The sequence below is a fragment of the Stegodyphus dumicola genome, chromosome X2, assembly GCF_044657685.1.
Source record: "Stegodyphus dumicola isolate Sdum_Otavi_A_Nest chromosome X2, ASM4465768v1".
In the NCBI taxonomy this organism is placed as follows: Eukaryota; Metazoa; Arthropoda; class Arachnida; order Araneae; family Eresidae; genus Stegodyphus; species Stegodyphus dumicola.
Genome location: NC_140781.1, coordinates 12,824,445 through 12,846,743, shown reverse-complemented (window position 1 = coordinate 12,846,743; position 22,299 = coordinate 12,824,445). Strand labels below are relative to the sequence as shown.

Below are 22,299 nucleotides of genomic sequence, written 5' to 3'. Positions count from 1 at the left end.
CATTTGAAGCAACAGAATAGTAGATTTGTTGCCAATCTAGAGAAATTAAGCTTCGCAATAACAAAGATAATGCCTTCTTTTATTATTGCAAATTAAATTATGCTTAATCCATTCTGGAATTTATTCAAGGAAATAAGTGTTTAAGATTTACTTCATAATTTTCAATGCAGACGTTTTGAGTTTTTATGTATTTTTGCCTTGTCGCGAAGTGAGAACTGAATTAATTGAATGAGAAATACTGAATCGTCTGTGAAAAACTGTTTCTCTCTCTCTCTCTCTCTCTTTTTTTTTTTTTTTTTGTTGTTGTTCTTTGCTTAATTTCTTTTATGCATCGTTTTAGATTGAATAGAACATGTGGCAATGATTAGATAATTGTTAAGATGATAAAAATTTTGTGCATTCTGAGTTAAAAAATGATTGAAATGTCACGCTGTTAAGTGATCCTAGGGCCAGAATGTCACTATGGTAAACAAATATAATGAATTTTAAAGAGTGCATTTATTCTATTGTGGTTTATGTGCTATTGACAAAGTATATTTAATGGTAAACAAATATAGTGAGTTTTAAAGAGTGCGTTTATTCTATTGTGATTTATGCACTATCGACGAATGTACGCTTTTGCCCAGTTTTATTTGATGTTTTGTGGAAAGATCCCTATAGGGTTCTTTCACTTCTTGAATATCGAAACCCAACTGGTTCAGGCAAGAGAGGCTTTCTAATTCTGAAGGGGAATCTTCTCCCTCTTTCAAGCATCCCTTCATGGTGTAATAGCTAGCACACTTGGTGCGTATTTGAGTGGTTCAGATTCGAGTCCAGGAAAGGGCATTGCACATTTTTCACATGTGCTGCTTTAAAAATAACCTAATGCCTCTACAAACTCTGCATTAAAATTGATCTATATTCTTCTAAGCTCTCGTCAGTATGAAATTCAGTCTCATAATTGGGATTATAAGTTTCTAAGACAGGGTTTCAGCTAATAATGTCTTTATTCGATTGAAAGAATTTCTTTCCTCCTCATCAAATTTAAACTTGTGATCTTTTTTCAAGAGATCACAGAAGAATTTAGCAATAATGGAATACATCCTGAAATATCCGGTGAGTCCAAGAAAACTGTTAATTTGTTTCAGATTAATTGGTTTTGGAAAATTAAATACAACTGTTGTTTTTGAAGTGTTTGAAAAATTTTTACCTTCTTCGATAGTATGATGTAATATTTCAATTTACTTCTTTAAAAAATTAGATTTCTTAAAATGAATCATGAGTCCATATTCACTAGCAAGCTTTAAGTCCCGTTCAAGCCATTCGACTTCTTCTTCAAGGGAGGAAGACAAGATTATTATGTCATCCATATACTGCAAAACAATGTCATGATTGATGTCGAAAAATGGTGTAAATCTACCTCTGAAATACAGTAGGAGAATTGCATAGTCCAAAAGAAGCTTTGAGAAATTTAAATTGGCCTTCATGTGTTACTGTGTGTTTGTGTGTGTGTGATTATGGCAAACCTCGAGGGCTATCTACCTAAGGGGGGATGCTTCGTGGAGGACTTTCTGAGGGAAACTGGCTCATATATACGTTACACATGGGGAAAACCACGAAAACTCCAATGCAGCGAGCTCATTTGTGGGATTCGAACCTCGGACCCAATTACCAGTGTTCAGCGACTTTACCGCTCGGCTGCTGGTGGGCCTTTCAGGTGTTTACAAGTGAATTATGCTTCTTACTATTGCTGTTTACATCAACATGGAAAAACACATATTATTTAAGATCAGTTGTACTGAATACATGTAATTCTTGTAACTGATCTAGAATATCTTCAGTAAACGGAAGTGGATACCTGTCTTTTACAATGTCTCCTACAATCTATGAATGAACAAAGAATTTTAGCCTTCTTTTTAGTGATTACAACTGGCCTACAATATTCTGAAAATTTGGGTTCTACTGTTTCTTGTGCTAACCATTCAGCTACTTGAGTTTGAATAATTCTTTTTTCTGAAAATGGCTGATAAAATATAGGTTCGTTATTTTTTACCAAAATATTCATTTCTATATTCATTGTTTTAGTTTTACACAGTATATAACTTGAAAGTAATTGTTGGATCTTGTCTCTGAAAATATTTGGAATATCAGGTTCAGTATTAATTTCAGTTTCTTCATAAGTTAAATCGACTGGAAGAATAGAAAAAGTATTTATTTCTTTTATGCACTGATATGTATTTATAATCATAATTCCATTTTCATTGATCAGAGTTTCACCATGCATTAAACACATCGAGTCCTACAATGATGTCACGAGATACATCATTTTGCACGATCCAAATGTCAGCATTAAAGTCATCAGTTTAGATGCTTTCTTTAAAACAGTCTAATGGGTCCACTCGCCATTTTCTAAATCCCACCAAACTAGAATTCGAAGGCCTTAATTCCTCTACATTTAATTTATCAAAAACAAAATTTTTAAGCAATGTTGCTTCACTTTCAGTGTCTATTAATGATTTTACCATTAAATTATGAGTCATTACCCATTTGTTCAATTTTGATTCAGCGTTAACATTCAAAGTGGCTACGTCTGGTTTCAAATTTGCTTTAGAATAATGATCAAAAGCTTCACATTTAAAACATTTAATTACCTTATCTTTACGAATACAGTTTTTAGAAATATGATTTTTCAAACCAAAATTAAAACAAATTTTATTGTTACAACTTTCAAAACTCATACCAGATTTACCATCACATATTGCTTTATTTTTATTCACACTAATTTTTTTAATTAGCTGTGTCATTAAAATCATGTTATGTGCTATAAAATTAGCCAAGCAGAGTGATGACTAAATGAATTTCGGACTTTAATAAGGAAAAAGTAAAGAAACTTTACGCACGTCCTATTGTTTACATAAAAACATTAGCTCTGTATAGCCTTTTCATCTAATTTACCTCTGTTGACATTTGGTACATGTACAAATGCAGCTGATCCAAAAATGTGAATTCTGTTGATTGTCGCCTTGCATGTAAACCATTCCTCAAACGGAGATTTTGCCATGCTCTTACTTTGTCCGATTCGATAGAGAACGTAGACAGCTGTAGATGCAGCTTCTGCCCATATGAACTGTGGTAGGCCTGAATTCTTGACCATAGTGCGAACCTCAATCATTGTTCTACGATTCTCTCTTTCAACCAATCCGTGATGTTCTGGTATATATGGCATAGTGATTCATAGCTTGATGTCTGCATCATCTGTCAGTTTCACCAATTTATCATTGTCAAACTCACGCCCATCGTCTGTGACCAGTTCTCTTACATTTATACCATCTTTATTGGTCTGAACAAGAAACTGTTTGATTTTATTCATAGCCTTGTCTTTATGTCTCAGAAATTCTACATGTCAAAACTTGGAGTAATCATCCTTAATCACTAACATGTACTTCTTTCCACCTCTTGATAAGACTGGCGGTTTGAGTAAGTCTATATGTATTATTTCATCAGACTTTTTTGTTTTGAATCGTTTTGGTTTAAATGTTTGTCGACTTTGTTTACCATATGCATATGGCTCAAAAAATAGTCCATTGTTGATGAAATCTATACCATTTGATGCCCAATTCATCGATGCCAAAGTGATAATTGCAATTTTATCATAATCTTCATTGCTGTTTCAGGAAAAGGAGTTGTTATTTTGTTGTCAACCGAATAGACTGCAGCAACAGAACCCCTTGTGGCTTGACTGGTTTTGCACATAATTCAAAGAGTCCATTTGATGAACGTGGGGCCTCTAAAAGTATATTATCTGGGGTCTCCTTGTGAAAGAAACGACAAATTATATCGTCTGAATCACCAAAAAATCGAGATTCCTCGCTTCACTGCCTTTGAAGCTGATAACAAATTTTTGCCAATTTCTGGTGTGTACAGTACATCAGTGAGCTCAATAGATTTTTGTACATTTCCAACTGTCGCGCACATGTCCCTGTAGCCATATGCTGGTATTGGCTGTTGTTACCGACTGTGATTTCTGCTTGTTTGTTAAAGTGACTGTATGTCTTGAAATACTCGATTGAATTTGTAATGTGGGCTGTAGCTCCATCATCTTTAAGCCACACATTTCGGCCACAATCATCTTCTTGACAATCAAACGCACTGCACTGAGTGAAGAAGGTTTCTGTTTTGCCATTCATTGTGGTTGGCATGTCAGAAAACTGGGCAAAATTTACCTACGTGACCTGGTATTTGTTGTCAAGAGTTTTGGGTTGGCTGATCATTTGAGGTTTTTTAACCACCCTTCTTTAGTTTCTTTTCACCATGTTTTGCACCATAATTAAGCATTTGTCACAAATATTATCATACTTTTGTTTCTAAGCTCTTGCTTTCTTCTTTGCAGCTGCATGTTGATCTGTTCGATCAGTTTTTCAGGTTACTTTTCCATCATTGGCATTGAGTCCCACTGTGATTTGAACTCGAGATATTCATGATCAGGAAGAATAGATAAGATTCGGGGAGCTAGGCAAGTTCTGTGGCAACTTTCCTTCGCCACTCAACTCTTGCTCACGTTGAAGATCCACCCACAGTGTGCGTAAACGTGTGAGTGATTTCATCTTTCTCGATCCGAAAGATGAAAAACTTGCTGAAGAGTATCCAATTTCATTCTTGACACCTTCTCAAAATTACTTAACGACTCATTCCATATCGCTAGTGTAGAATTACCATGCATACAGATCAAATTTAACACATTCGTTGATACGTTTCTGCGAATGATCACAGCAGCTTTCACCTTTGGATATGCTTTTGCGGCTTCATTGTACTTGTGTATCGTCTTTTCATTCGCACCTTCTGCCAGTGCTTTTGGCACGACAAGGGAATTCTTGTAGATGCCCGCACAAACAAAGAGTTTATTTCAAATTTCCAATCAGTCCAGATGAATAAACCTTCCAATTTGGTACACTGAACAAAATTTTTAGCTTCCATATTACGTCGTCATTAACCAGGAAATATGCATAAAAAAAGGGCTATCAGTACACTGTAGCGTCTACCTACACACTGTTCAGGTGAAAGTGTTGAAATCAGAAACGAAAGTCAAAAATCCGTGATTCAAGTATGTCAACATAGCCATTGTTACTTTATTTTGTGCAGTTAAACATCGCTAAAACCCATAACATGTTATAAAATTAACAAAACAGAGTGATGGCTAAATGAATTTCGCACTAAGCAGAAAATAAAGAAACTTTAAGTACATCTTATTGTTTACATAAAAACTTTAGAATGACAGAAATAACAGTGATGACAGATGCATAAAACATAATAATACGACAAAACAATGATGCCACTAAAACTGCACCTAACATCAATTAAATACTCGATTCTCAACATATGTTTTCAGTTTATTGAAAGCATATTTACTTTTTGTAAAATCATCTCTCATTACTTTATGCACTTTCAGTTTTTCTTTAAATTCATTTGAGTTTTAACATCCGTACAATATAATTTTATTTTTGTACGTTTCATTTATTTCTTTTCTAGCATAATGCATTAAGGCAGCATTATCTTTTTTCCCCACATTACGTAATTCATATCTAAGAAATATCCTTGAGTCGTTTCAGTGGTCTTTATTTTCCTTTGACTTAACAGTTCATGTAAATGAGCAAAATTTATTTCAAAAAAGAATTCATCAATCAAGGCTTTTCTAAATTTTAACCATAAGTTAAGTTACAATTCTATTTGAACAAATAATGCAGCGTATTTGCCAAGTGATCATTTGGTGAAAATTAATTTTTTAAAATTCGACATAAACAATTCAGAAGTATTCTGAAAATGTTCGACCCAACGAACAACATTTTCATGCGATTCTGCATGAAACTTTAATCACACTGTACGGAAGTATCAAGGTTAGTTATCTTCTAAAAAGATATCGTGCTGCGTTGAAAATTTATTTACTTCTTTCTACTTGGAGCTAGACATCTTGGTGCATTTACATTTTGACCTAGTGTTTCAGCATCTCATAATAAAGATGAAATACTTTTTGATAGCTCTGATTTATTGCCTTCAAATGAAATGCTTAGGATGTTAGAAATTGTGACTAGCTCATTAAATAAACAGCTTTCTTCTATATGTTTTGATTTCTTTTGAATTCATCACTATCTGAAGCAAAGCTAGAAAAATTCTTAATTTGCTTTCCATTTGACCTATCTCTGCCAGAATAGAAAATAAATCTATGTAAAGTTATAATTTTATCTGCTTTATAGTTCTTCAGTGCATCGTAGAAGACATTTTTAAATTTCACTTAAAACCATTGTCATATATGAAAAAAAAATCTGCATACCTTCTAGCTTCAAAGTTATTCTTTCTGTAATCCAAATAGTTTATTTACCATGCTAGTCTGTAATACCGCTTCTGAAGAAAAATGTGCTACTGTCTTGTGGGTGGTAGAAACATCTATAGAGCTTTCTTTATGTTGGACAATGTTTAATTAAATTAAAACATGTACACATTTTCACAAATGCAATAAATTCACTTCTTTAACATAATACAGTCATTGTTGTTCATTAAACGTGTCTCAAGTCCAACTGCCAATTAAACACATCACCAGGTGAGAATTTCACCTGGTGAAGCTCAGCACCATATGGTACTAATTTTGGCACCACACATATATATGTATGTCTTAATCTAATTTACAGCTAAAATGTTTCTTAAATTTGCAAATCTTCGTATTTGGAATATCATATGTTTCTGTAGCGGATGCATAGTATATGACATTAGATTCATGTAGATTAGCAGAAAGTTAATGCTACATATAGCAGTTAATAGAATTTTATGTACTTAACTATTGAAGGTTATTATTTAATTAATCTATTTTATAAAGTTGTATTGGCATTTTTTTCATGAAAAATATAATCAAAAAAAGAATTGGAAAAGGAAAGATGAGGAACTGCTTGAGCTTACGTGTACTATTAAAATTGTTTGATTAATTATTGAATTGTAATGCTATTTTCTTTCACTTTGCTAGTGTGATATTCTTTTAGTAAAAGTTAAATCTTGTTTTGTTTCATTTTCAAATGTCATTAATATTTTCATGTATGGTGTGCAATTAATCGTTTGGATATTGACTTGGTTATGAAAAAACAATTGAATTATGGCAAAACACACTAAGGCTATCTGTCTAAGCAAAGGGATGCATTTGTGGAGCACCTTTTCAGGAATTGGTTCTTATATATGTTATACATTAAGAAAAGTACAAAAATTGCATGCAGTCAGCTTATTCGTCTGGTTGAACTACAGGTGTTCATCGGTTTTACCTTTCCGCCACTGGTGGCCATTTCAGCAGGAAGATATTAACAGAAACTGATTTTTACATTGTTTATTAAAAAAGACTCAAATTTAAAATTTTACATAGAAAATGTATACATAGATATATTTCAGAAACAATATATAATTTCAGTGGATTCTGTTAGCGACCATCTTCCTAAGATGACCAGTGTTTCTGAGAGAACGTAACTAAATACAGGTATTAAACATTACCTCTCTTAGATGACCACATCCACTTTAAGGAGGATTCTTTGTGTTTAACTTTATTTTTAGACATTTCTTAAAAGTGCTTAAAAAATTTTACTTAATTTTTTCGTATATTTCACTTGAAAATTTTTCGTCATTGCTTGAACTTTTAGAACATGCAGTAAACCCTCTTTTACATCTAAAATCATCCCGCATATTTCTGTGAAGCATTTTCATTTTTATTCTGGCATTTATTTTTTTTTTTTTATTTTGTTCTATCAAATGTTTTGCAAAGCATCTTAATTGGTAAATAACTGTTTGTTACTTGCAAGCATAATATTCACCAGTGCTCGAATAGGTAAGATCGCTGAATAGTGGGAGTTCGATCCCAGGCTAAAAGGCTATATACATGATTGGTTTTCTGCACATGTAACTTGAATACAAACCAGTTTCTATTAGAAAATTCTTCGCATGGGCTTTTCTCCCCTCAGGCAGGTAACCTTCATATGCTTTATCACACTTAAATAAAATAGCCTAATATGAAAATGTAAAGACATATGAGATTGTAATGAAATTGGAAAAGAACTATGCATTTGTAACACGTGCAATTAAAATGTAAAGTATTTTTAACTAATGTACTAGGTTATGTATTGTACTTATTTGCCAACGATTTTGAATTTTTAATGCAAACTTTTGAAAATAATTTAAATACTCCTATCATAAGAACAGGACTAAGACAATGATTAAGTGAAAGAAGTTAAATTCTCGCCTTGGGTGAATAACTTAAAAGAATGCTGAGTTATGAATCACAAGTGAAATATTTTCATAAACAACAAAATTATTTAAATCTAAATTAATTCACCTCGTAGTCTGCCTGATAAATATTTAATGCAGGTTTTGCAATAATTTAACTTTTATTTATTCAGGTTTTCATTATATAGAGTAGAATCCTGACTGTTCTAGTTAAAGTGGATTTCCTGAGATAATTGAAAATAGGGCCCATTCTAGCTGCTGTAAAATGAGCATGTTAGTGCTGTATGGTTGTTATTCCTTTTCAGCATTGTTTCTGTACTTTTTAATTATTTTATGAAGTATAATTCATAATTAATATTATGATTATTCATGTTAGTATGAAAAGTATGCTCGGATTATTCCTAATCACATGTTTCCTTTCTTATTTAGCACACATTAAATGAACCCATGTGGTATTTAATCTAAAATTTGTTTAGCAGTTCTGCTTTCTGAGTATTTCAAGTTGTTCTATCCCTGGAAATATTGTCAATATCAAGTGATGATCAGATTTTGGTAGTGACAAAATTTTTAATAGTGACTGGGATAAAAATTTTATTTGATTTTATTATTTATTTGATGATAAAATCTATCTTAAAAACAGGAAAAGTACAGTATGTAAATATTGTAAGTTTTTGAGACTTCATAAATTTAAAAAAAAAATGGAACTTTTTGATATAAAGAAGAAATAGTAATTGAAATTTTTTCATGTATAAATTCATCACTGTTTTGTTTTCCCGGAAATGTGTGGTTTGTTAATATATTATCAATACAGTTTTATGACAAGTACTTTGTATTATTTTTCAAATAAAATTTATGAAATTTGTATGTATTTGTCATGTAACTATTTTATTACCCATCTTACAAGAAAAGTTCTGCTTTCCTGTATACTTTAATGTTTCTCATTTTATCTAAAATTACTTTTGCTCTTTCACAGAATTCCATTTAGCATTGTATACCTTCAGAATCTTACAGACTTGCGACTGAGTGATGTGAACTTAACCGAGCTTCCGTCAGATTTTGGCAGGTAATTAATTCTGAACACTGAAAATAAATACTCGGAAAAGCTTTAGAGTATTTATTAGATCTTTTATGTTTATGTATTTACATTCATCAAACTGATTTATGGGGATGTTTCTTAAAGATATTCACTTTTTACTTCAATCTTACAGGCTTGTAAATTTGAAAACCCTTGAACTGCGGGACAACATGTTGAAAGATTTACCATCATCATTTGTTTCATTAAAAAACTTAGAATGTATTGATCTTGGAAGCAATATGTTTGAGGAAATGGTATGTTTTCTTCTGCTTTAGAAAAGTTTAATATATGAAAATGAAGCTTAACATAAAAATTGTTTTATTTCAGTAATAGATTTTCATTATATTATGCTATATTTTTCAAACTCATACCTTTTATTTGAAATGTGTTAATTATGTAATAGTCTGTTTCCAAGCATTTTAGTTAGATTACGCAATGATGAAGAATTTTATTTTTAATTTTGCCATTAAACATCATAGTGTAAATACATGAAAATATTTCTTTTGGATACATAAATGCATCTATGTCATTGGATAATGTGGAAACACTGTTTGCTGTAAATAAACAGCTTTAATAGAATTGAAGTTGTGTGTATTAGTTGAAGATCTTGTTAACATACGAAAAAATTATGTCAAATTAATGAATTTCCAAATGTATCAGAAGTTTTGAGTTTCAAGTTGTGCAGTAACCTGTAAAGAACTATGTGTTTGATTCCTTTATTATTTTTTTTTCTTAACATATACAAGGGATCCACAGCTTTTACTTGGTTACTTGACTCCAAGTCAAATAAAGTCTCATTTCAGTGTAATCTTTGAAACTGGTAACCTGTGGTTAGTGTTTGGCATCTCCATTGACTTATTTACATGTGATTTGACTTGAGATGCAGCACTTGATTGTTTTGATCCATAGTTTGCTTTTGAAACTTTATGAATATCTAGTTTTTATTTCTTTTCAAACCACTTATTTGATACATCAAATTTGAAAATGCAATCATCTTTTACTGTTTCTCATTCCAGCATCAAAACTGGTAATGACTTTGATTGAAACATAAGGACTTTTTGTACTGTACTAGTTTTAATATTATTATCATTTTTTTTCCTTTCAGCCATCGTGTTTATGTCAGTTAGTGAAGCTGCAGGAGTTGTGGTTGGATTCTAATGAAATATCAACTCTTTTAAGTGTAAGTTTTATTTTATAAATATTTTTTTCTTTATGTCATTATTCCCATATTTGAATGATGAACTTTTATTTTTTTACTTATATCATCGCATCAGTTTTGTATGTTACTTCTGAATGTTTTATGCTGTGTTAAAAGAAAGGTGTGCATTCTATGAAATGAATATATTATATGAGAATGTTTGTGTGTCTGCAATAAAATAAAGTAGAAATAAAGAAAACATCAATTATTTAGGCACATTTTTCTCAATTGAACGATTTTGTAGTTCATGATTTTGGTATGGAGGTAAGGATATACATTTACATGATTTATTTGCAAAATACAATTTGTTATATATTAACTATATTGAATATTATTTATTTATTTACAGAAGGAAAATAAATTCAGTCAGTTTGTTAAAAATAAAATGCCTTTAGTTATGCATCCAAAAGCTCATCGAAATGTTTCTAAATGTGCTTATGTTTCTTCTGTTAGGACATCAAGAAATTAAAGAGTTTGAAGTGTTTGGATATTTCAGAAAATGATTTAGAATTTCTTCCTGAGGAAATATCTGGCTTAGAAAACTTAACCGATTTTTATGTTTCTCAGAATTATCTGCAACTTTTGCCGAACGGAATAGGTAATCTTCAAGAGCTTACAGTTTTTAAGGTAAGGAAGTCATTTATTTCTAAGAGTTTTTATGCATAAATATATAAATCATAGTTATGCTAAAATTGATTGCCAATTATTGTCAACAGTGAAAGGGTTTTGATGATAAAATTCTGTATGTGCTTAATTATACATAAAAAGGGCATTCACTGTCAAAGCTGGCAGACTAGTTCACCAACAATATAAGTATTTTAGAAAATGCATTTCTGAGGTGAAACCAAAATTAACCAGTGAATGCACAAGTGAAAAAATATGCTGTAAATGCGTGGGTTGGGTCTGTGAGACCCATTGTACTTTACATAAGATATGCCGTACTTGCATCATTTTAAAATTAAAACAACTTATCTTCTTTTAGTTTAATATACATATAATACTAAAACCCTAAATTAGATCAAGAAAATAAATTTTTATAGGCTTGTGAACTTTTTTTTTTTACAACAAAGGTATCCTTTTAGCCATTATAGTGAACTTTAATGCAAAACAAAATAGTTAAAATAAAATAAGCATTTGATAAAGGTATTTTCTATTCTTGATGAATAGCTGACTCAAAACAATGATTCATATTTCATTTTTACATTCATTAAAAAAAACACCATGTTCTAAACGAAGATATTTTTTGCACTGATCACACATGTATTGAGTTTTTCTGTCGTTACAATAGGCACATCGCCCGTTTCATTTCGATGTTCCAACACTAGAACTATTCTTGGAAGTTTTTGTGCAGCAGTATGAATGTTCCTTGCAATGTTTTTTGACATTGCTCTTTCTTTTATATGGTCTTCTGTCAAATCAAACAGGAGTTTTTTAAAAGATTTTCCTCTGTTTCCGGCTTCAGCGTTATCAGGTGTATTTAATTTGAAAGTTAAATATTGTTACGGATTTGGTATTCAAATAGGTAATGTTAGTTGAATTATAAATTAAATTGTTTTATTCCCTGTGCAGTGCAGTGCGTGATGAATATTTAAAGGAAAGCTAAGCCGGAAAATTAAAAATACAAGAGTACGTGCATTTAACAAATAAATAAATAAATAAATATCTCTTTTTTTATTTCGAGAAAGTGCTAGAAAATTCTCGTGCATTTAGAAAGTTTATATAAGCAGCATAAAAACCTCTCAATTTGTTGTTGTTAGTCAGTTAGTTTGTTGTTATTTTAAGAGTTTGTTTAAAAAACTGCTCTTGTTGACGGTAGCAAATTCGTGGATTAGCTTTCTCTAGATGTTTTGAATCAAGTTCTTTTGAACGTTTGAGTAGTTAAAAGGTAAATACTGTGAGATATTGTAATACTGTATGAATATCTGAGGAAATTGAAGCATTTTGTTTTATTTATTTGTGATAATAATAAATCTTATTCATTTTTCATCGGACCTGTACATTCAATTCAAATGAACCCATACGCATGCAACAGTATTAATTATAAGCTGCTACATTTAGTACAGCGTATTGACCAACATTTCATGTTTCAAGCAACATTATAAAATGTCACTCTCTCGTTGACACATTCAGCACCACCTTTTGTTTCATTATAAAAAGTTATGATTTCAAGTTTCTTCTTGTCATCCATACTTTTGTCATCATGTTGCATGGATAACAAGAGGATCACTTTTTTACTCCACTTTGGGACACATGAAACCAATGTCATATCATCTTGGAATCCAAACAAACTCCTTAAAGATAGTGCTGTGGCCAAATCATCAGGATTATTGAGATTTACATTTTTGTGAAGTCCTGCAATTTAAAAAAGGGTTTTGAAATCTTGTCTTGAATGCCAGTGAAACATGTGGCATCATTACAGATCATTTCAAGGACAAATATTCATCAGAGCCCCAACAATGTTATGGTGGTTCTCATTTAAGACCATAATGCCATTAATACTTGAAGGGTAAGACTATCAGTGTGCAGTTTTACTATCTACTTTTAGTACTCTGCAACTGGTGTTCCAAAAGAAATGGAACATTTTCTGCAGGATCTTTCCGCCATTTTTGCAGGATAATGTAGTGCTTGTAGTTCTGTGGCTAATTGTTTACTCCGTATAGCACATAAGTTCTCTACCATCCATCATGCTCCCTGGCTTGATTAATGTGATTTGAATCATAAGGAACCATTTTGGGACATTTTTAGTCATATTTTTCTTAAGATTTTTCATGTATAGACTACTGCATTGAGACATTGACAAAGCAAGGGCCCTAGTCTGGACACCGTCGAGATGGAAGAATGGGTCGTTGTTTGCGATCTACTCAACAAAGAGCGATTCTTGTGTCTTCATCTCGATCATTACAGAGATCAATGCATCAGTAATTTTTCCATCACCTGTGTAGCTGTCGTTTAACTTTCTGACTGTCGTTTTATTGCTAAACTGAAGCTGGTAGAAGTCATGCATAGTTTTTGGAAGTGTACGTAATGGATATTTTAATTTCTTAAGATTTACAAAGAACTCGAATGTTTCGATATAGAAATAATGCATTTGATGCTGATGATTCTACTTTTATTGGATTATTTTAACTTACTGAACCTATATAGCATTGACCCTTATCAATAAATTAAGGCCATATTTTACTAGAGCATCCACATCAAAGACAGCATTAATTCCTGAATTAAAGGTAAGGAATAATTCGCTTGTTTTCATATCTGTATGGTATAGGCTTCTGGCTATTGGTCTATCAGATAAGCAATTTCTTAATTCTATTTTAGTGAAAATAATATATTTGGTGTTTTTCTTTTCACATGTAAAAAAGGAGTGCATACTTTTAATTTAAAATTTTAATTTTTAAACTAATGTTTATATTAATGTACTTAATTTCCTGTTTTGATGAGTTAATTTATAAATTTTATGTTTTAAATTATAATATATTCCCTCTACTGTTAATTTATAGTATATAAAAATGTAATACATTAACATAAAAATAAAAATGTAATACATTACATTATTAAGAGCTGCATTAACTCTACTCTTATATTCGCCCTAAGATCACCAAATGTGGTGATATAAGTTCTGCGCTGGTTTTTGGTACTATTGCATGTTGTATGGCAACCCGTTTGACGTTGAAAACTCTTTTGCTGGAGTGGTTTAATTGCTCGATGGTTCGTGTCGTGCGTGTTTTGAAATGGTCTATGTTGCAATGAAAGACGTGGTTGCAAGAAGGTCTGGGAGATTATTTCTAGTGGCTGTGCATGATAGAAATAAGGAAACGCTCATGCAGTGTATTAAAGAGTGGATTGAGCCTTGTACAACTATTTTTTCGGATGGCTGGAAATCTTACAAGGATTTAGAAAAAGAAGGTTTTGAACATTTATTTGTGAACCATAGTATGATTTTTTTGTGCATAGTGAGTCTGGCTGTCATATAAATACCATAGAGAGTACGTGTCCAAAAAACATCCATTATGGCAAGTGCATTTTATTTTATTGTTTTTATTTTGTAGAATGTTATGTTCATTGTTTTTTTACTATGAATTTCTGTTGGTATTGTTGTTTATTGAATTTTTTCTAATTTATTTTGGTTAGTTTATTGTGTTGATTTGTGCGCAATGCCTTGATTGTGCAATTCGTAGATGTTTTTTTAAGTTTAAATAGAATGCTGTGTACATGGTATTCTTTGAAATTTATGTTTGTTATGTTAATTTATTAAAGCGAGGTGTGCATAGTTTGTAGATTTCTTCACTGTCTATATTGTGCAATTCGTAGATTTTTTTTAAGTTAAAACATATCGCTGTGTACATGGATTCTTGTCAGATATTTTTGGTTAGAAACTTTACATTTTTGCTATCTAAATTTTTATTCTCCCCAGATTTTTAGCTTAAAAATTGTGTGTTCAAAACATGGTTTTTGCATGTATGAAAACTGCGTTTTTGGAGACATTTTAGGCTTAAAGTTTGAAATGTAGACAAAAAATTTAGATAGTAATATGGCACTGTGGATGTTTGGCAAGAAATTTGGCGACCTAAGGCCACATATAAGAGTAGTTCCAACAAATGCATTAAAGAATAAGCAGTATATATTCAAATTATGCACATTCTGAATTTAACATTCATATTAAATTGCTTTGAGTTAAAAATTTATTTGAGTAGTTTTAATTGTACCAATATGCATGTGAATTTCCAGTAGTTTTTAGAATTTGCTGTATAATTTAAATTAAATTAATGTATAATTTTCAGTTAAATTAAATTCTTGTAAATATTTTAATGCATGATTTATAATTAAATTATCAGATTTTTTGTTGTCTACTTTTAGATATTACATCATTTTTGTATATTTTTTATTCAGATTTTAAAAGTTTTTGGCTTTGTTTTTATATGATTAAGGCAAAACCTAAAGGGCTATTTGCCTATAATGAGGGTTGCCTTTGTAAGGACTTTCTAAGGGAAACTAGCTGATATACACTCTACACATGGGAAAAACCATGAAAACGCCCATGCAGCCATCCTTTTTGCAGGATTCGAACCTGAGACCGAACTACCAGTGTTCGCTGATTTTACCGCTCGGTTGCTGGGGGGATCGATTTAAAAAGAGTATACATAGGAATATGTATGCAATTTCTTTCACTGCATATGTTATATATAACTATATTATATAATTATTTATTTATTTAAAATCAGTTTTGTGTGCCTTAAACTTTTATGCTTCTGGACAAAATCAGGGATAATGTTGCTAATGACAGATATATAGGTCTGAGCCAGAAATATGTCATTTGGTTGTATTTGAGAAGTTACAAATGCTATTTGTTCTGGTATTTTCACCAAATGGATAAAATTTACAGTAAATAGTTTTCAACATAACAAAATAAAATTAGGATTCAATCAAAAGTTTGGATTTCCTGGTGTCACCGGTGCTGTAAATGGTACTGTAATTGCACCTAATTATGCAGAAGAATGCCAAGGTTAATTTACATAAACAGAAAATCCTTCCATTTGCTGAATTTGCAGTTGTTATGTAATTTTTTCTTCCATTTTATGTAATATGTGTGTGTGTGTGTGTGAGAGCGTGCACATATATATGCAGATGATATGTTTTGTGATTTAACCTATAGTTATATAATTTTTTTATTTTCCTTTCTATTACTTTTGTTAAACATTTGTTATATTTTTACTCAGTAGTAAATAATGCATCATTCCAAAGTTTTCTGCTTATTAATATCTACGATACATAGTATATCTGTAGTTACATGATAGGTATAATTCATGAATAATTAAAATTATTGATGTAATCATCAGCTGCTAAAAATTTAAAAAAATTTTGATTCAAATTTAATAGAAATATTAAACACACATACATGACGCTTTATTTGATTGATTTGATTTGTGACGTTGCATAACCTTTTAAGACAAAAATTATTTTAATCGTAAAATTCCTGTTAACAAATACTTTAAAATCATGTTTATAAAATTCCTGTTAACAGATACTTTACTAACAGAAAATTTCCATTTTGCAAAAGATCATACGTAAATTTATGTTTACATTTCTTCACATATCTACAGTTTTGGAAAGGCCATTTCTTTCTGCGTTTAAAATATCCATTAACTCTCCCCATTCCTTTTTTTTTCTGTGCTCTTTTCTAAATGTGTTACCAAGTTTACCGCTTAACATCTGCGGATGTTTTTCAAAAAAATTCACCATTTACTCGAACTGGTTGGTAATTGTTTTTCCCCCCTCTACCGCCATCCTCAGGGATAAGCACGTGTGAAAGAGCACTTTTGACAACAAACTACTCCCTTCCCCTGAGCCTCAAGCAATGTAGATGTGAGACAGATGGCTATGCAATAAATGTCACTTCCGCATGAAATTTCCACCTCATTTTCCGTCGAAAGAATTTGAAGGGGTCAGACTCGCTCTCCCGCCTGCTGTTGAGTGGAAAGAGAATCCCGATTGGTTTTCCGACATCGATCTCGACCAGTGTCCAGACTAGACCCCCAAGAGTTGCTAAAAGTATAATAAAACTTTTGATTTGCTAATTAACTGTTCTGTGCAACTTTGGTAATTGTACTGAAGAGCAGTAAAAATTTTATAGAAGCTTTGAGTCTGTTTTAAATAAGTTAATATTAATTGTTAATAAATAATTGTTAAACTCCAAGTCGTGCATTTGCTGAGGCTATTAGTAGGCAAAAGTAGAATGATTTCCTTTTTAGTATGCAACATGTTCAATCTCGCCTCAGGATGCTTTTGTAAATTTTCCTCTTAGCTTCTTTCTTATCTGCTTATGACAGTGCCATTGAAGTTATTCTTAATGCCTGTATCTGTTAAATATGAATGTTTCTTTCACAACGAAAAGACTTTACATGTGTTATACCTACCAGGCTATCTTGAAGGCCTTAATTTTGATGCTGTTGGGTTCGTATGTCTAGGAAAATGAGCCCAATTTCTCATATGCGGTCTCTCTGCTATATCTCTGTGCGATAATTGTCCTTTATAATCTGGTTTCAACATATTCTTCAGTAACGATTCGGCTATCTCAATCCTATAATTGATGTAACTTTGTTTTTCCTATTATTTGTTTTGTTGAATAAAATATACGAATTCAAAAAAACAATGCCAAGCAGATAAAAGAAAATTTTTCAATATCCTTTCAAATATTTTCTCATGATTGAAAAACGTGCTAATGTTTGGTCTTGTCAATCGATTCCAATCATTACCTTGCTGTACTCGATAACACAAATTGGATTTGAAGTATGATTGTATCCTTGTATAGTCATTTCTACTGTTTTATGTTTTGACATCAGAATATGAATATCTCTCTTATCTTTCTATTTTACAGGGAGTATTCGATTACAGATTTTTATTGTGTATTTCCCCTTTTTAATTTTACTTTTCACAAATCTTTTGGTATATTCTGTCTTATATTCACAGGTACTGTGCCAGTGACATTTGTTTCATAATTGAACTATAGTGTCATAAATAATTTTGGTGAAGGGTACCAATTATCTATGTATAAATTGTGACCTTTGTGCAACACTGACTGTGATACCTCATTGACAACACTTTCAGAAGCACTATCATCACAATCTATTTTATCATGGCCTGTATATAAAGTCACAGCAGTAACCAAATGTGACTCGCATAATTTCTAAAATTTAACACCGAATCTTGCCCTTTTTGATGGATTGAATTGTTTATAAGATATGCAGCCTTTAAATTCTATGAGCAATTCATTGATATTAATATCCTTTTCACTGTATGCATTTCTTTAAATTTTTTATTTAAAAAAAATTGGTCACAGGTTTCATTTTGCTCAATTTGTCTCTATTTGCCACCAGATTATTCTTTGCAAAATCTTGTAATTTGCAGATGTTTTTTTAGCGACATTGCTATTCTAAATATGGGCATTTATATAACAACCGTCTTCAACCAATTCATTTGAGTTATTGTTTTTTTCCCTCCACCTGAGCTATTATTATGGACAATGCAAAATGTCTTTTAATTTCATTAGAATTCACAGGAAACTAAGTGTCGTCGATTATTTGTATTCTGCCTGGATTGGTTTGTATTTGATCTGCATATTGATTAGTCTCGATTACAATATTCTCCTAGAACATGTTATCAAATATTAAATTAAATATATCTAATTCTCTTTTATTTCCCCCTGACTGATGCAAGGATACCTCTTTTATGTCGGAAGTCATCATATAGTTCCAGATTTTGAGACTGTTTCGTATTTCTTTCCAAATCCAGAGTTCTGGAAGTTGATCTTCATCAGAGGTATCATCAATAACTAATGGCTTGCTTTTTTTTTTGATCATAACTCTCACTGTCCTTATTACAAAATCTTCTTTTTGAAAACATCTTATGGGGATGCTTCTGTAATATTTAAGAAAATATATTTCAAAGTTCAAACGTGGCCAAGCATAACATCTAACTGATTATGATACAAAGAGATAATAAGGATCTATCATGAGCCTGGTCTTTGCTGTTTGTGGTGGGGCAAATCAGTGGAGTAATAAGCATAACTGGTCCCGGGACAAAATACCTTTTTGGCACACCCCCCCAAAAAACACAGTGATATGATGAAAATCTTGTTTTTAGACCATTTGGCCCCCCTCTGGGAGAGGAATCCGGGGCATCATACACCCCCTTGTCCCCCTCGCTATGCCACTGGGGCAAATTGCAAAACACTACTGTCTCACTATGGACCTTGCCTGTGATATTAACATTTGGCTCGATCCTTGTACCAAAGGCCATGCCCGTGATATTTACATTTATCTCGATCAATGTAACCAGGATCCATGCCCATAATATTTACATTTGGCCTGACCGATGTACTACGGGCCAGACCCGTGATAATAAGTTTTGTTCCGAATATAAGACAATGTGACTCGCATGTGGTTAAAAGAAGAATGTGTCTGATAAAATGTACGAGAACCTTTGCAAATCATATTGCACATTTCCTCTCTATTCTTAAATGAAGGGTACTACAGAGGCTGTTCGCACATTCTTTTAGATGGTTTTGGTAAGTGGTAATAAAAAATCGTTTGCTGCAAAAGAAGTAATTGCAATTGTACTATGTTTTTAAAAGTCAAAATTATCGTCTGTGGCTTGAAAGTTTTGTTTTTATTCAAAATGGCGAATTTAACAAAGCAATGGTTCAAAGGCTACTTGTACGCTCTTTCCGAAGAGAAATATGCATACTCCGTTATCCAAAAACGATTTGAGAGTCATGGTTTTGTGATATCTAAAGTGTCGATAGGTAATATCATCAACAAGAAAGGGAAAAAATTGTCAAATTGGAGCCTCAATTGCAACAAAAATTCCAAACAAGTATCCAAGGAAAAAATGGACATCAACTATTGCAAAGGTATTTTGTTTAATGTTAAAAGAAATCCCCCTAGTCAAAGGACAGTTGCAAAATCATTAAAATGTGCGGTGCCCACTGTAAAAAAAAAATGATAAACGTTGATTTAAATCTTAAGAAAGCGGAAAAAATGCAATGTGCGTCGTCTTCTTCAAAGCATATCACTCAACGCAGGACATGCTGCAGAATTCTATATGAGAAACACTTATCCAAAGAAAAATGGAAAACAATTGTCACAATAGATGAAGCATGGGTGTATTTAAATGATTGTAACAAAAAAAAGAGCCATTTATTATCATAAAAGGGGAGAAAAAATTTAAGTACATGGTTCAAAGAATTGAAAGAAAGTTTTTCTGAGGGATTCATGATTGTTGCTGGTTTTTCCTATAATGGCAAGTTAAAAATAAAGAGAGTGCAAAAAAATGTCAAGCTTGACTCCAAATACTATCAGGAACATATTTTATCGTCAATTTTTCTGAATGAAATACCATTGCTTTACCCACAGTGCCATCAATCTGTGAGACTGCATCAGGACAAAGCTAGCAGTCACACATCAAAATCCACTGTAAATTTCCTAAAAGAAATTGAACAAAAAACTGGTATCAAGGCCATACCCTTCACTGATATCCCTACTAAATCTCCCGATATGTCACCTATGGATTTTTGTGCTTTCGCACTTTTAAAAACTGCATTATCCAAACGTTGTCCCCAAATCCTAACAGGACTCTGGAAAGCTGTTCGGGAGGAATGGGATAGAATACCTCTTCTGCCACTTCAAAAGACATTTTTATCCTGGAAATTGTGGTGTCGAAAGATAGTTCAGAATAACGGATGTCAAATAGAATATTTAAAACACAAGAATTTTATGTAATTTAATTTTCTGAATACAATATGCATCGTCTAAAAAATGTGTGAAGAGCCTCTGTAATTGTTTGTCACTTATTTAAGGTGTCATCTGATGCACATAAACTTGTTGCCTTTTCTTCTATACATCGTGAAATTTACTTTTAAAAAAGTTAACAGTTATAGAGTAAAAAGCCTGTTATACATTTTTTTATATTTTGAGCTTGTGTCATTTTGTTACAGGTTGATAGCAACAGACTATTATCTTTGCCAGTGAGCCTGGGGAAGTGCAGTAAATTACAGGAATTAGTGCTTAAAGAAAATGAAATATCAACTTTTCCAACTTCAATTGGTGACTTAAAAAATCTTAGAACACTTATTGCAGATTGTAATAAATTAAGTAGTCTTCCTTTAGAAATATGTAATCTATCACGACTCACTTTACTTTCACTTAGAGACAACTGTTTATATTACATTCCAGAAGATATTGGTTTGATGAAGGAGCTACAAGTCCTTGACTTATGTGGAAACAGGTGAGAAATTTGACTTAAGAAATTTATTCAAAAATCTCATATTTTATATTTTGTAGTAGGGAAATATTAAAATGTTAATAAATTTTAAGTTAAATAATCTTTCATGTAAAATGTATGATGTAAATTCTATTACTTTTTATAAAATACTGCCTAACTTGTGAATCAAAATAACAATATTGTAGCATAATCTAAAAATCTTAGTTAATTTTAATGTATAGTTTATAACTGTGTAGGCAGTAAACAGATGTTTCTGCGAAATTGCAGTAGTCAGGTACTTGCTATGGAGTCTGAACCCATTAGTCATTCCACTGACTTATCATAGAAATGTTCCCCAAGATGCATCATGTAGAAGACACAGCGGTATTACATTCACTTGGTAGAAGTGTGGGTTACAAAAATATGCAAGCCTAATAAAGGACTCAAACCTGCACCTTGTGGTTAGCCTAGTAATCAGATTAGTCTAACTATTATACTGTCCTTGGCAGCATGAGAGGAGAGTTTATTTTCTTTAATTGTTCTTTCGTATAGGTGTTGGAGAACTGCCAACCCACCCAGTAAAACTTGGAGATTCCTAAATTTTTTTTTACATCTGCAAATCTAATGGTTTTTAATTTACTGTCTGTTTCAAGTGTAAATTGTGAAGAAATGTTTATAATTAAGGTGTCGAAGGAAGTGCTATGAAGAAAAACTGATGACACATTCTTCAGAAAAGCTGTGCATATTAATTTCTCCCCCTAAGGGATCTTCAAAATAACTTTTCTAGTTAATTTTTTTATCTGAATTGTTTTCATATGTTATGGAGATTTATAGAGCATTTTAGGTTTTGCTTTAAATTTGTAAATGGCAAATTACTAATTATAGCTTCAAGATTATATGCACATTAGGTATTAAATTTATTTTTATTGGGTTCAGAAATATTTTAATAAATAAAATTGTTTTCTTTGTGCTTCGATTTCTATTAGTATACTATTAAAATAATCAAATAAGCCAAAGACCATAACTTTGTATTTAATTTATCATT

General features: G+C 31.7%; 1 protein-coding gene across 1 annotated transcript in view; it reads left to right on the top strand.

Moving 5' to 3' along the window:
* LOC118188835 (protein scribble homolog) overlaps nt 1-22,299 on the top strand; it is a 148,248-nt gene that overhangs the window by 35,971 nt on the left and 89,978 nt on the right. Inside the window, exons 4-8 of the mRNA XM_035359352.2 lie at nt 9,200-9,289; nt 9,435-9,555; nt 10,407-10,481; nt 10,953-11,126; nt 20,989-21,278. Of these exons, the coding sequence (XP_035215243.1) occupies nt 9,200-9,289; nt 9,435-9,555; nt 10,407-10,481; nt 10,953-11,126; nt 20,989-21,278 (750 nt within the window). The remainder of the gene's footprint in view (nt 1-9,199; nt 9,290-9,434; nt 9,556-10,406; nt 10,482-10,952; nt 11,127-20,988; nt 21,279-22,299) is intronic.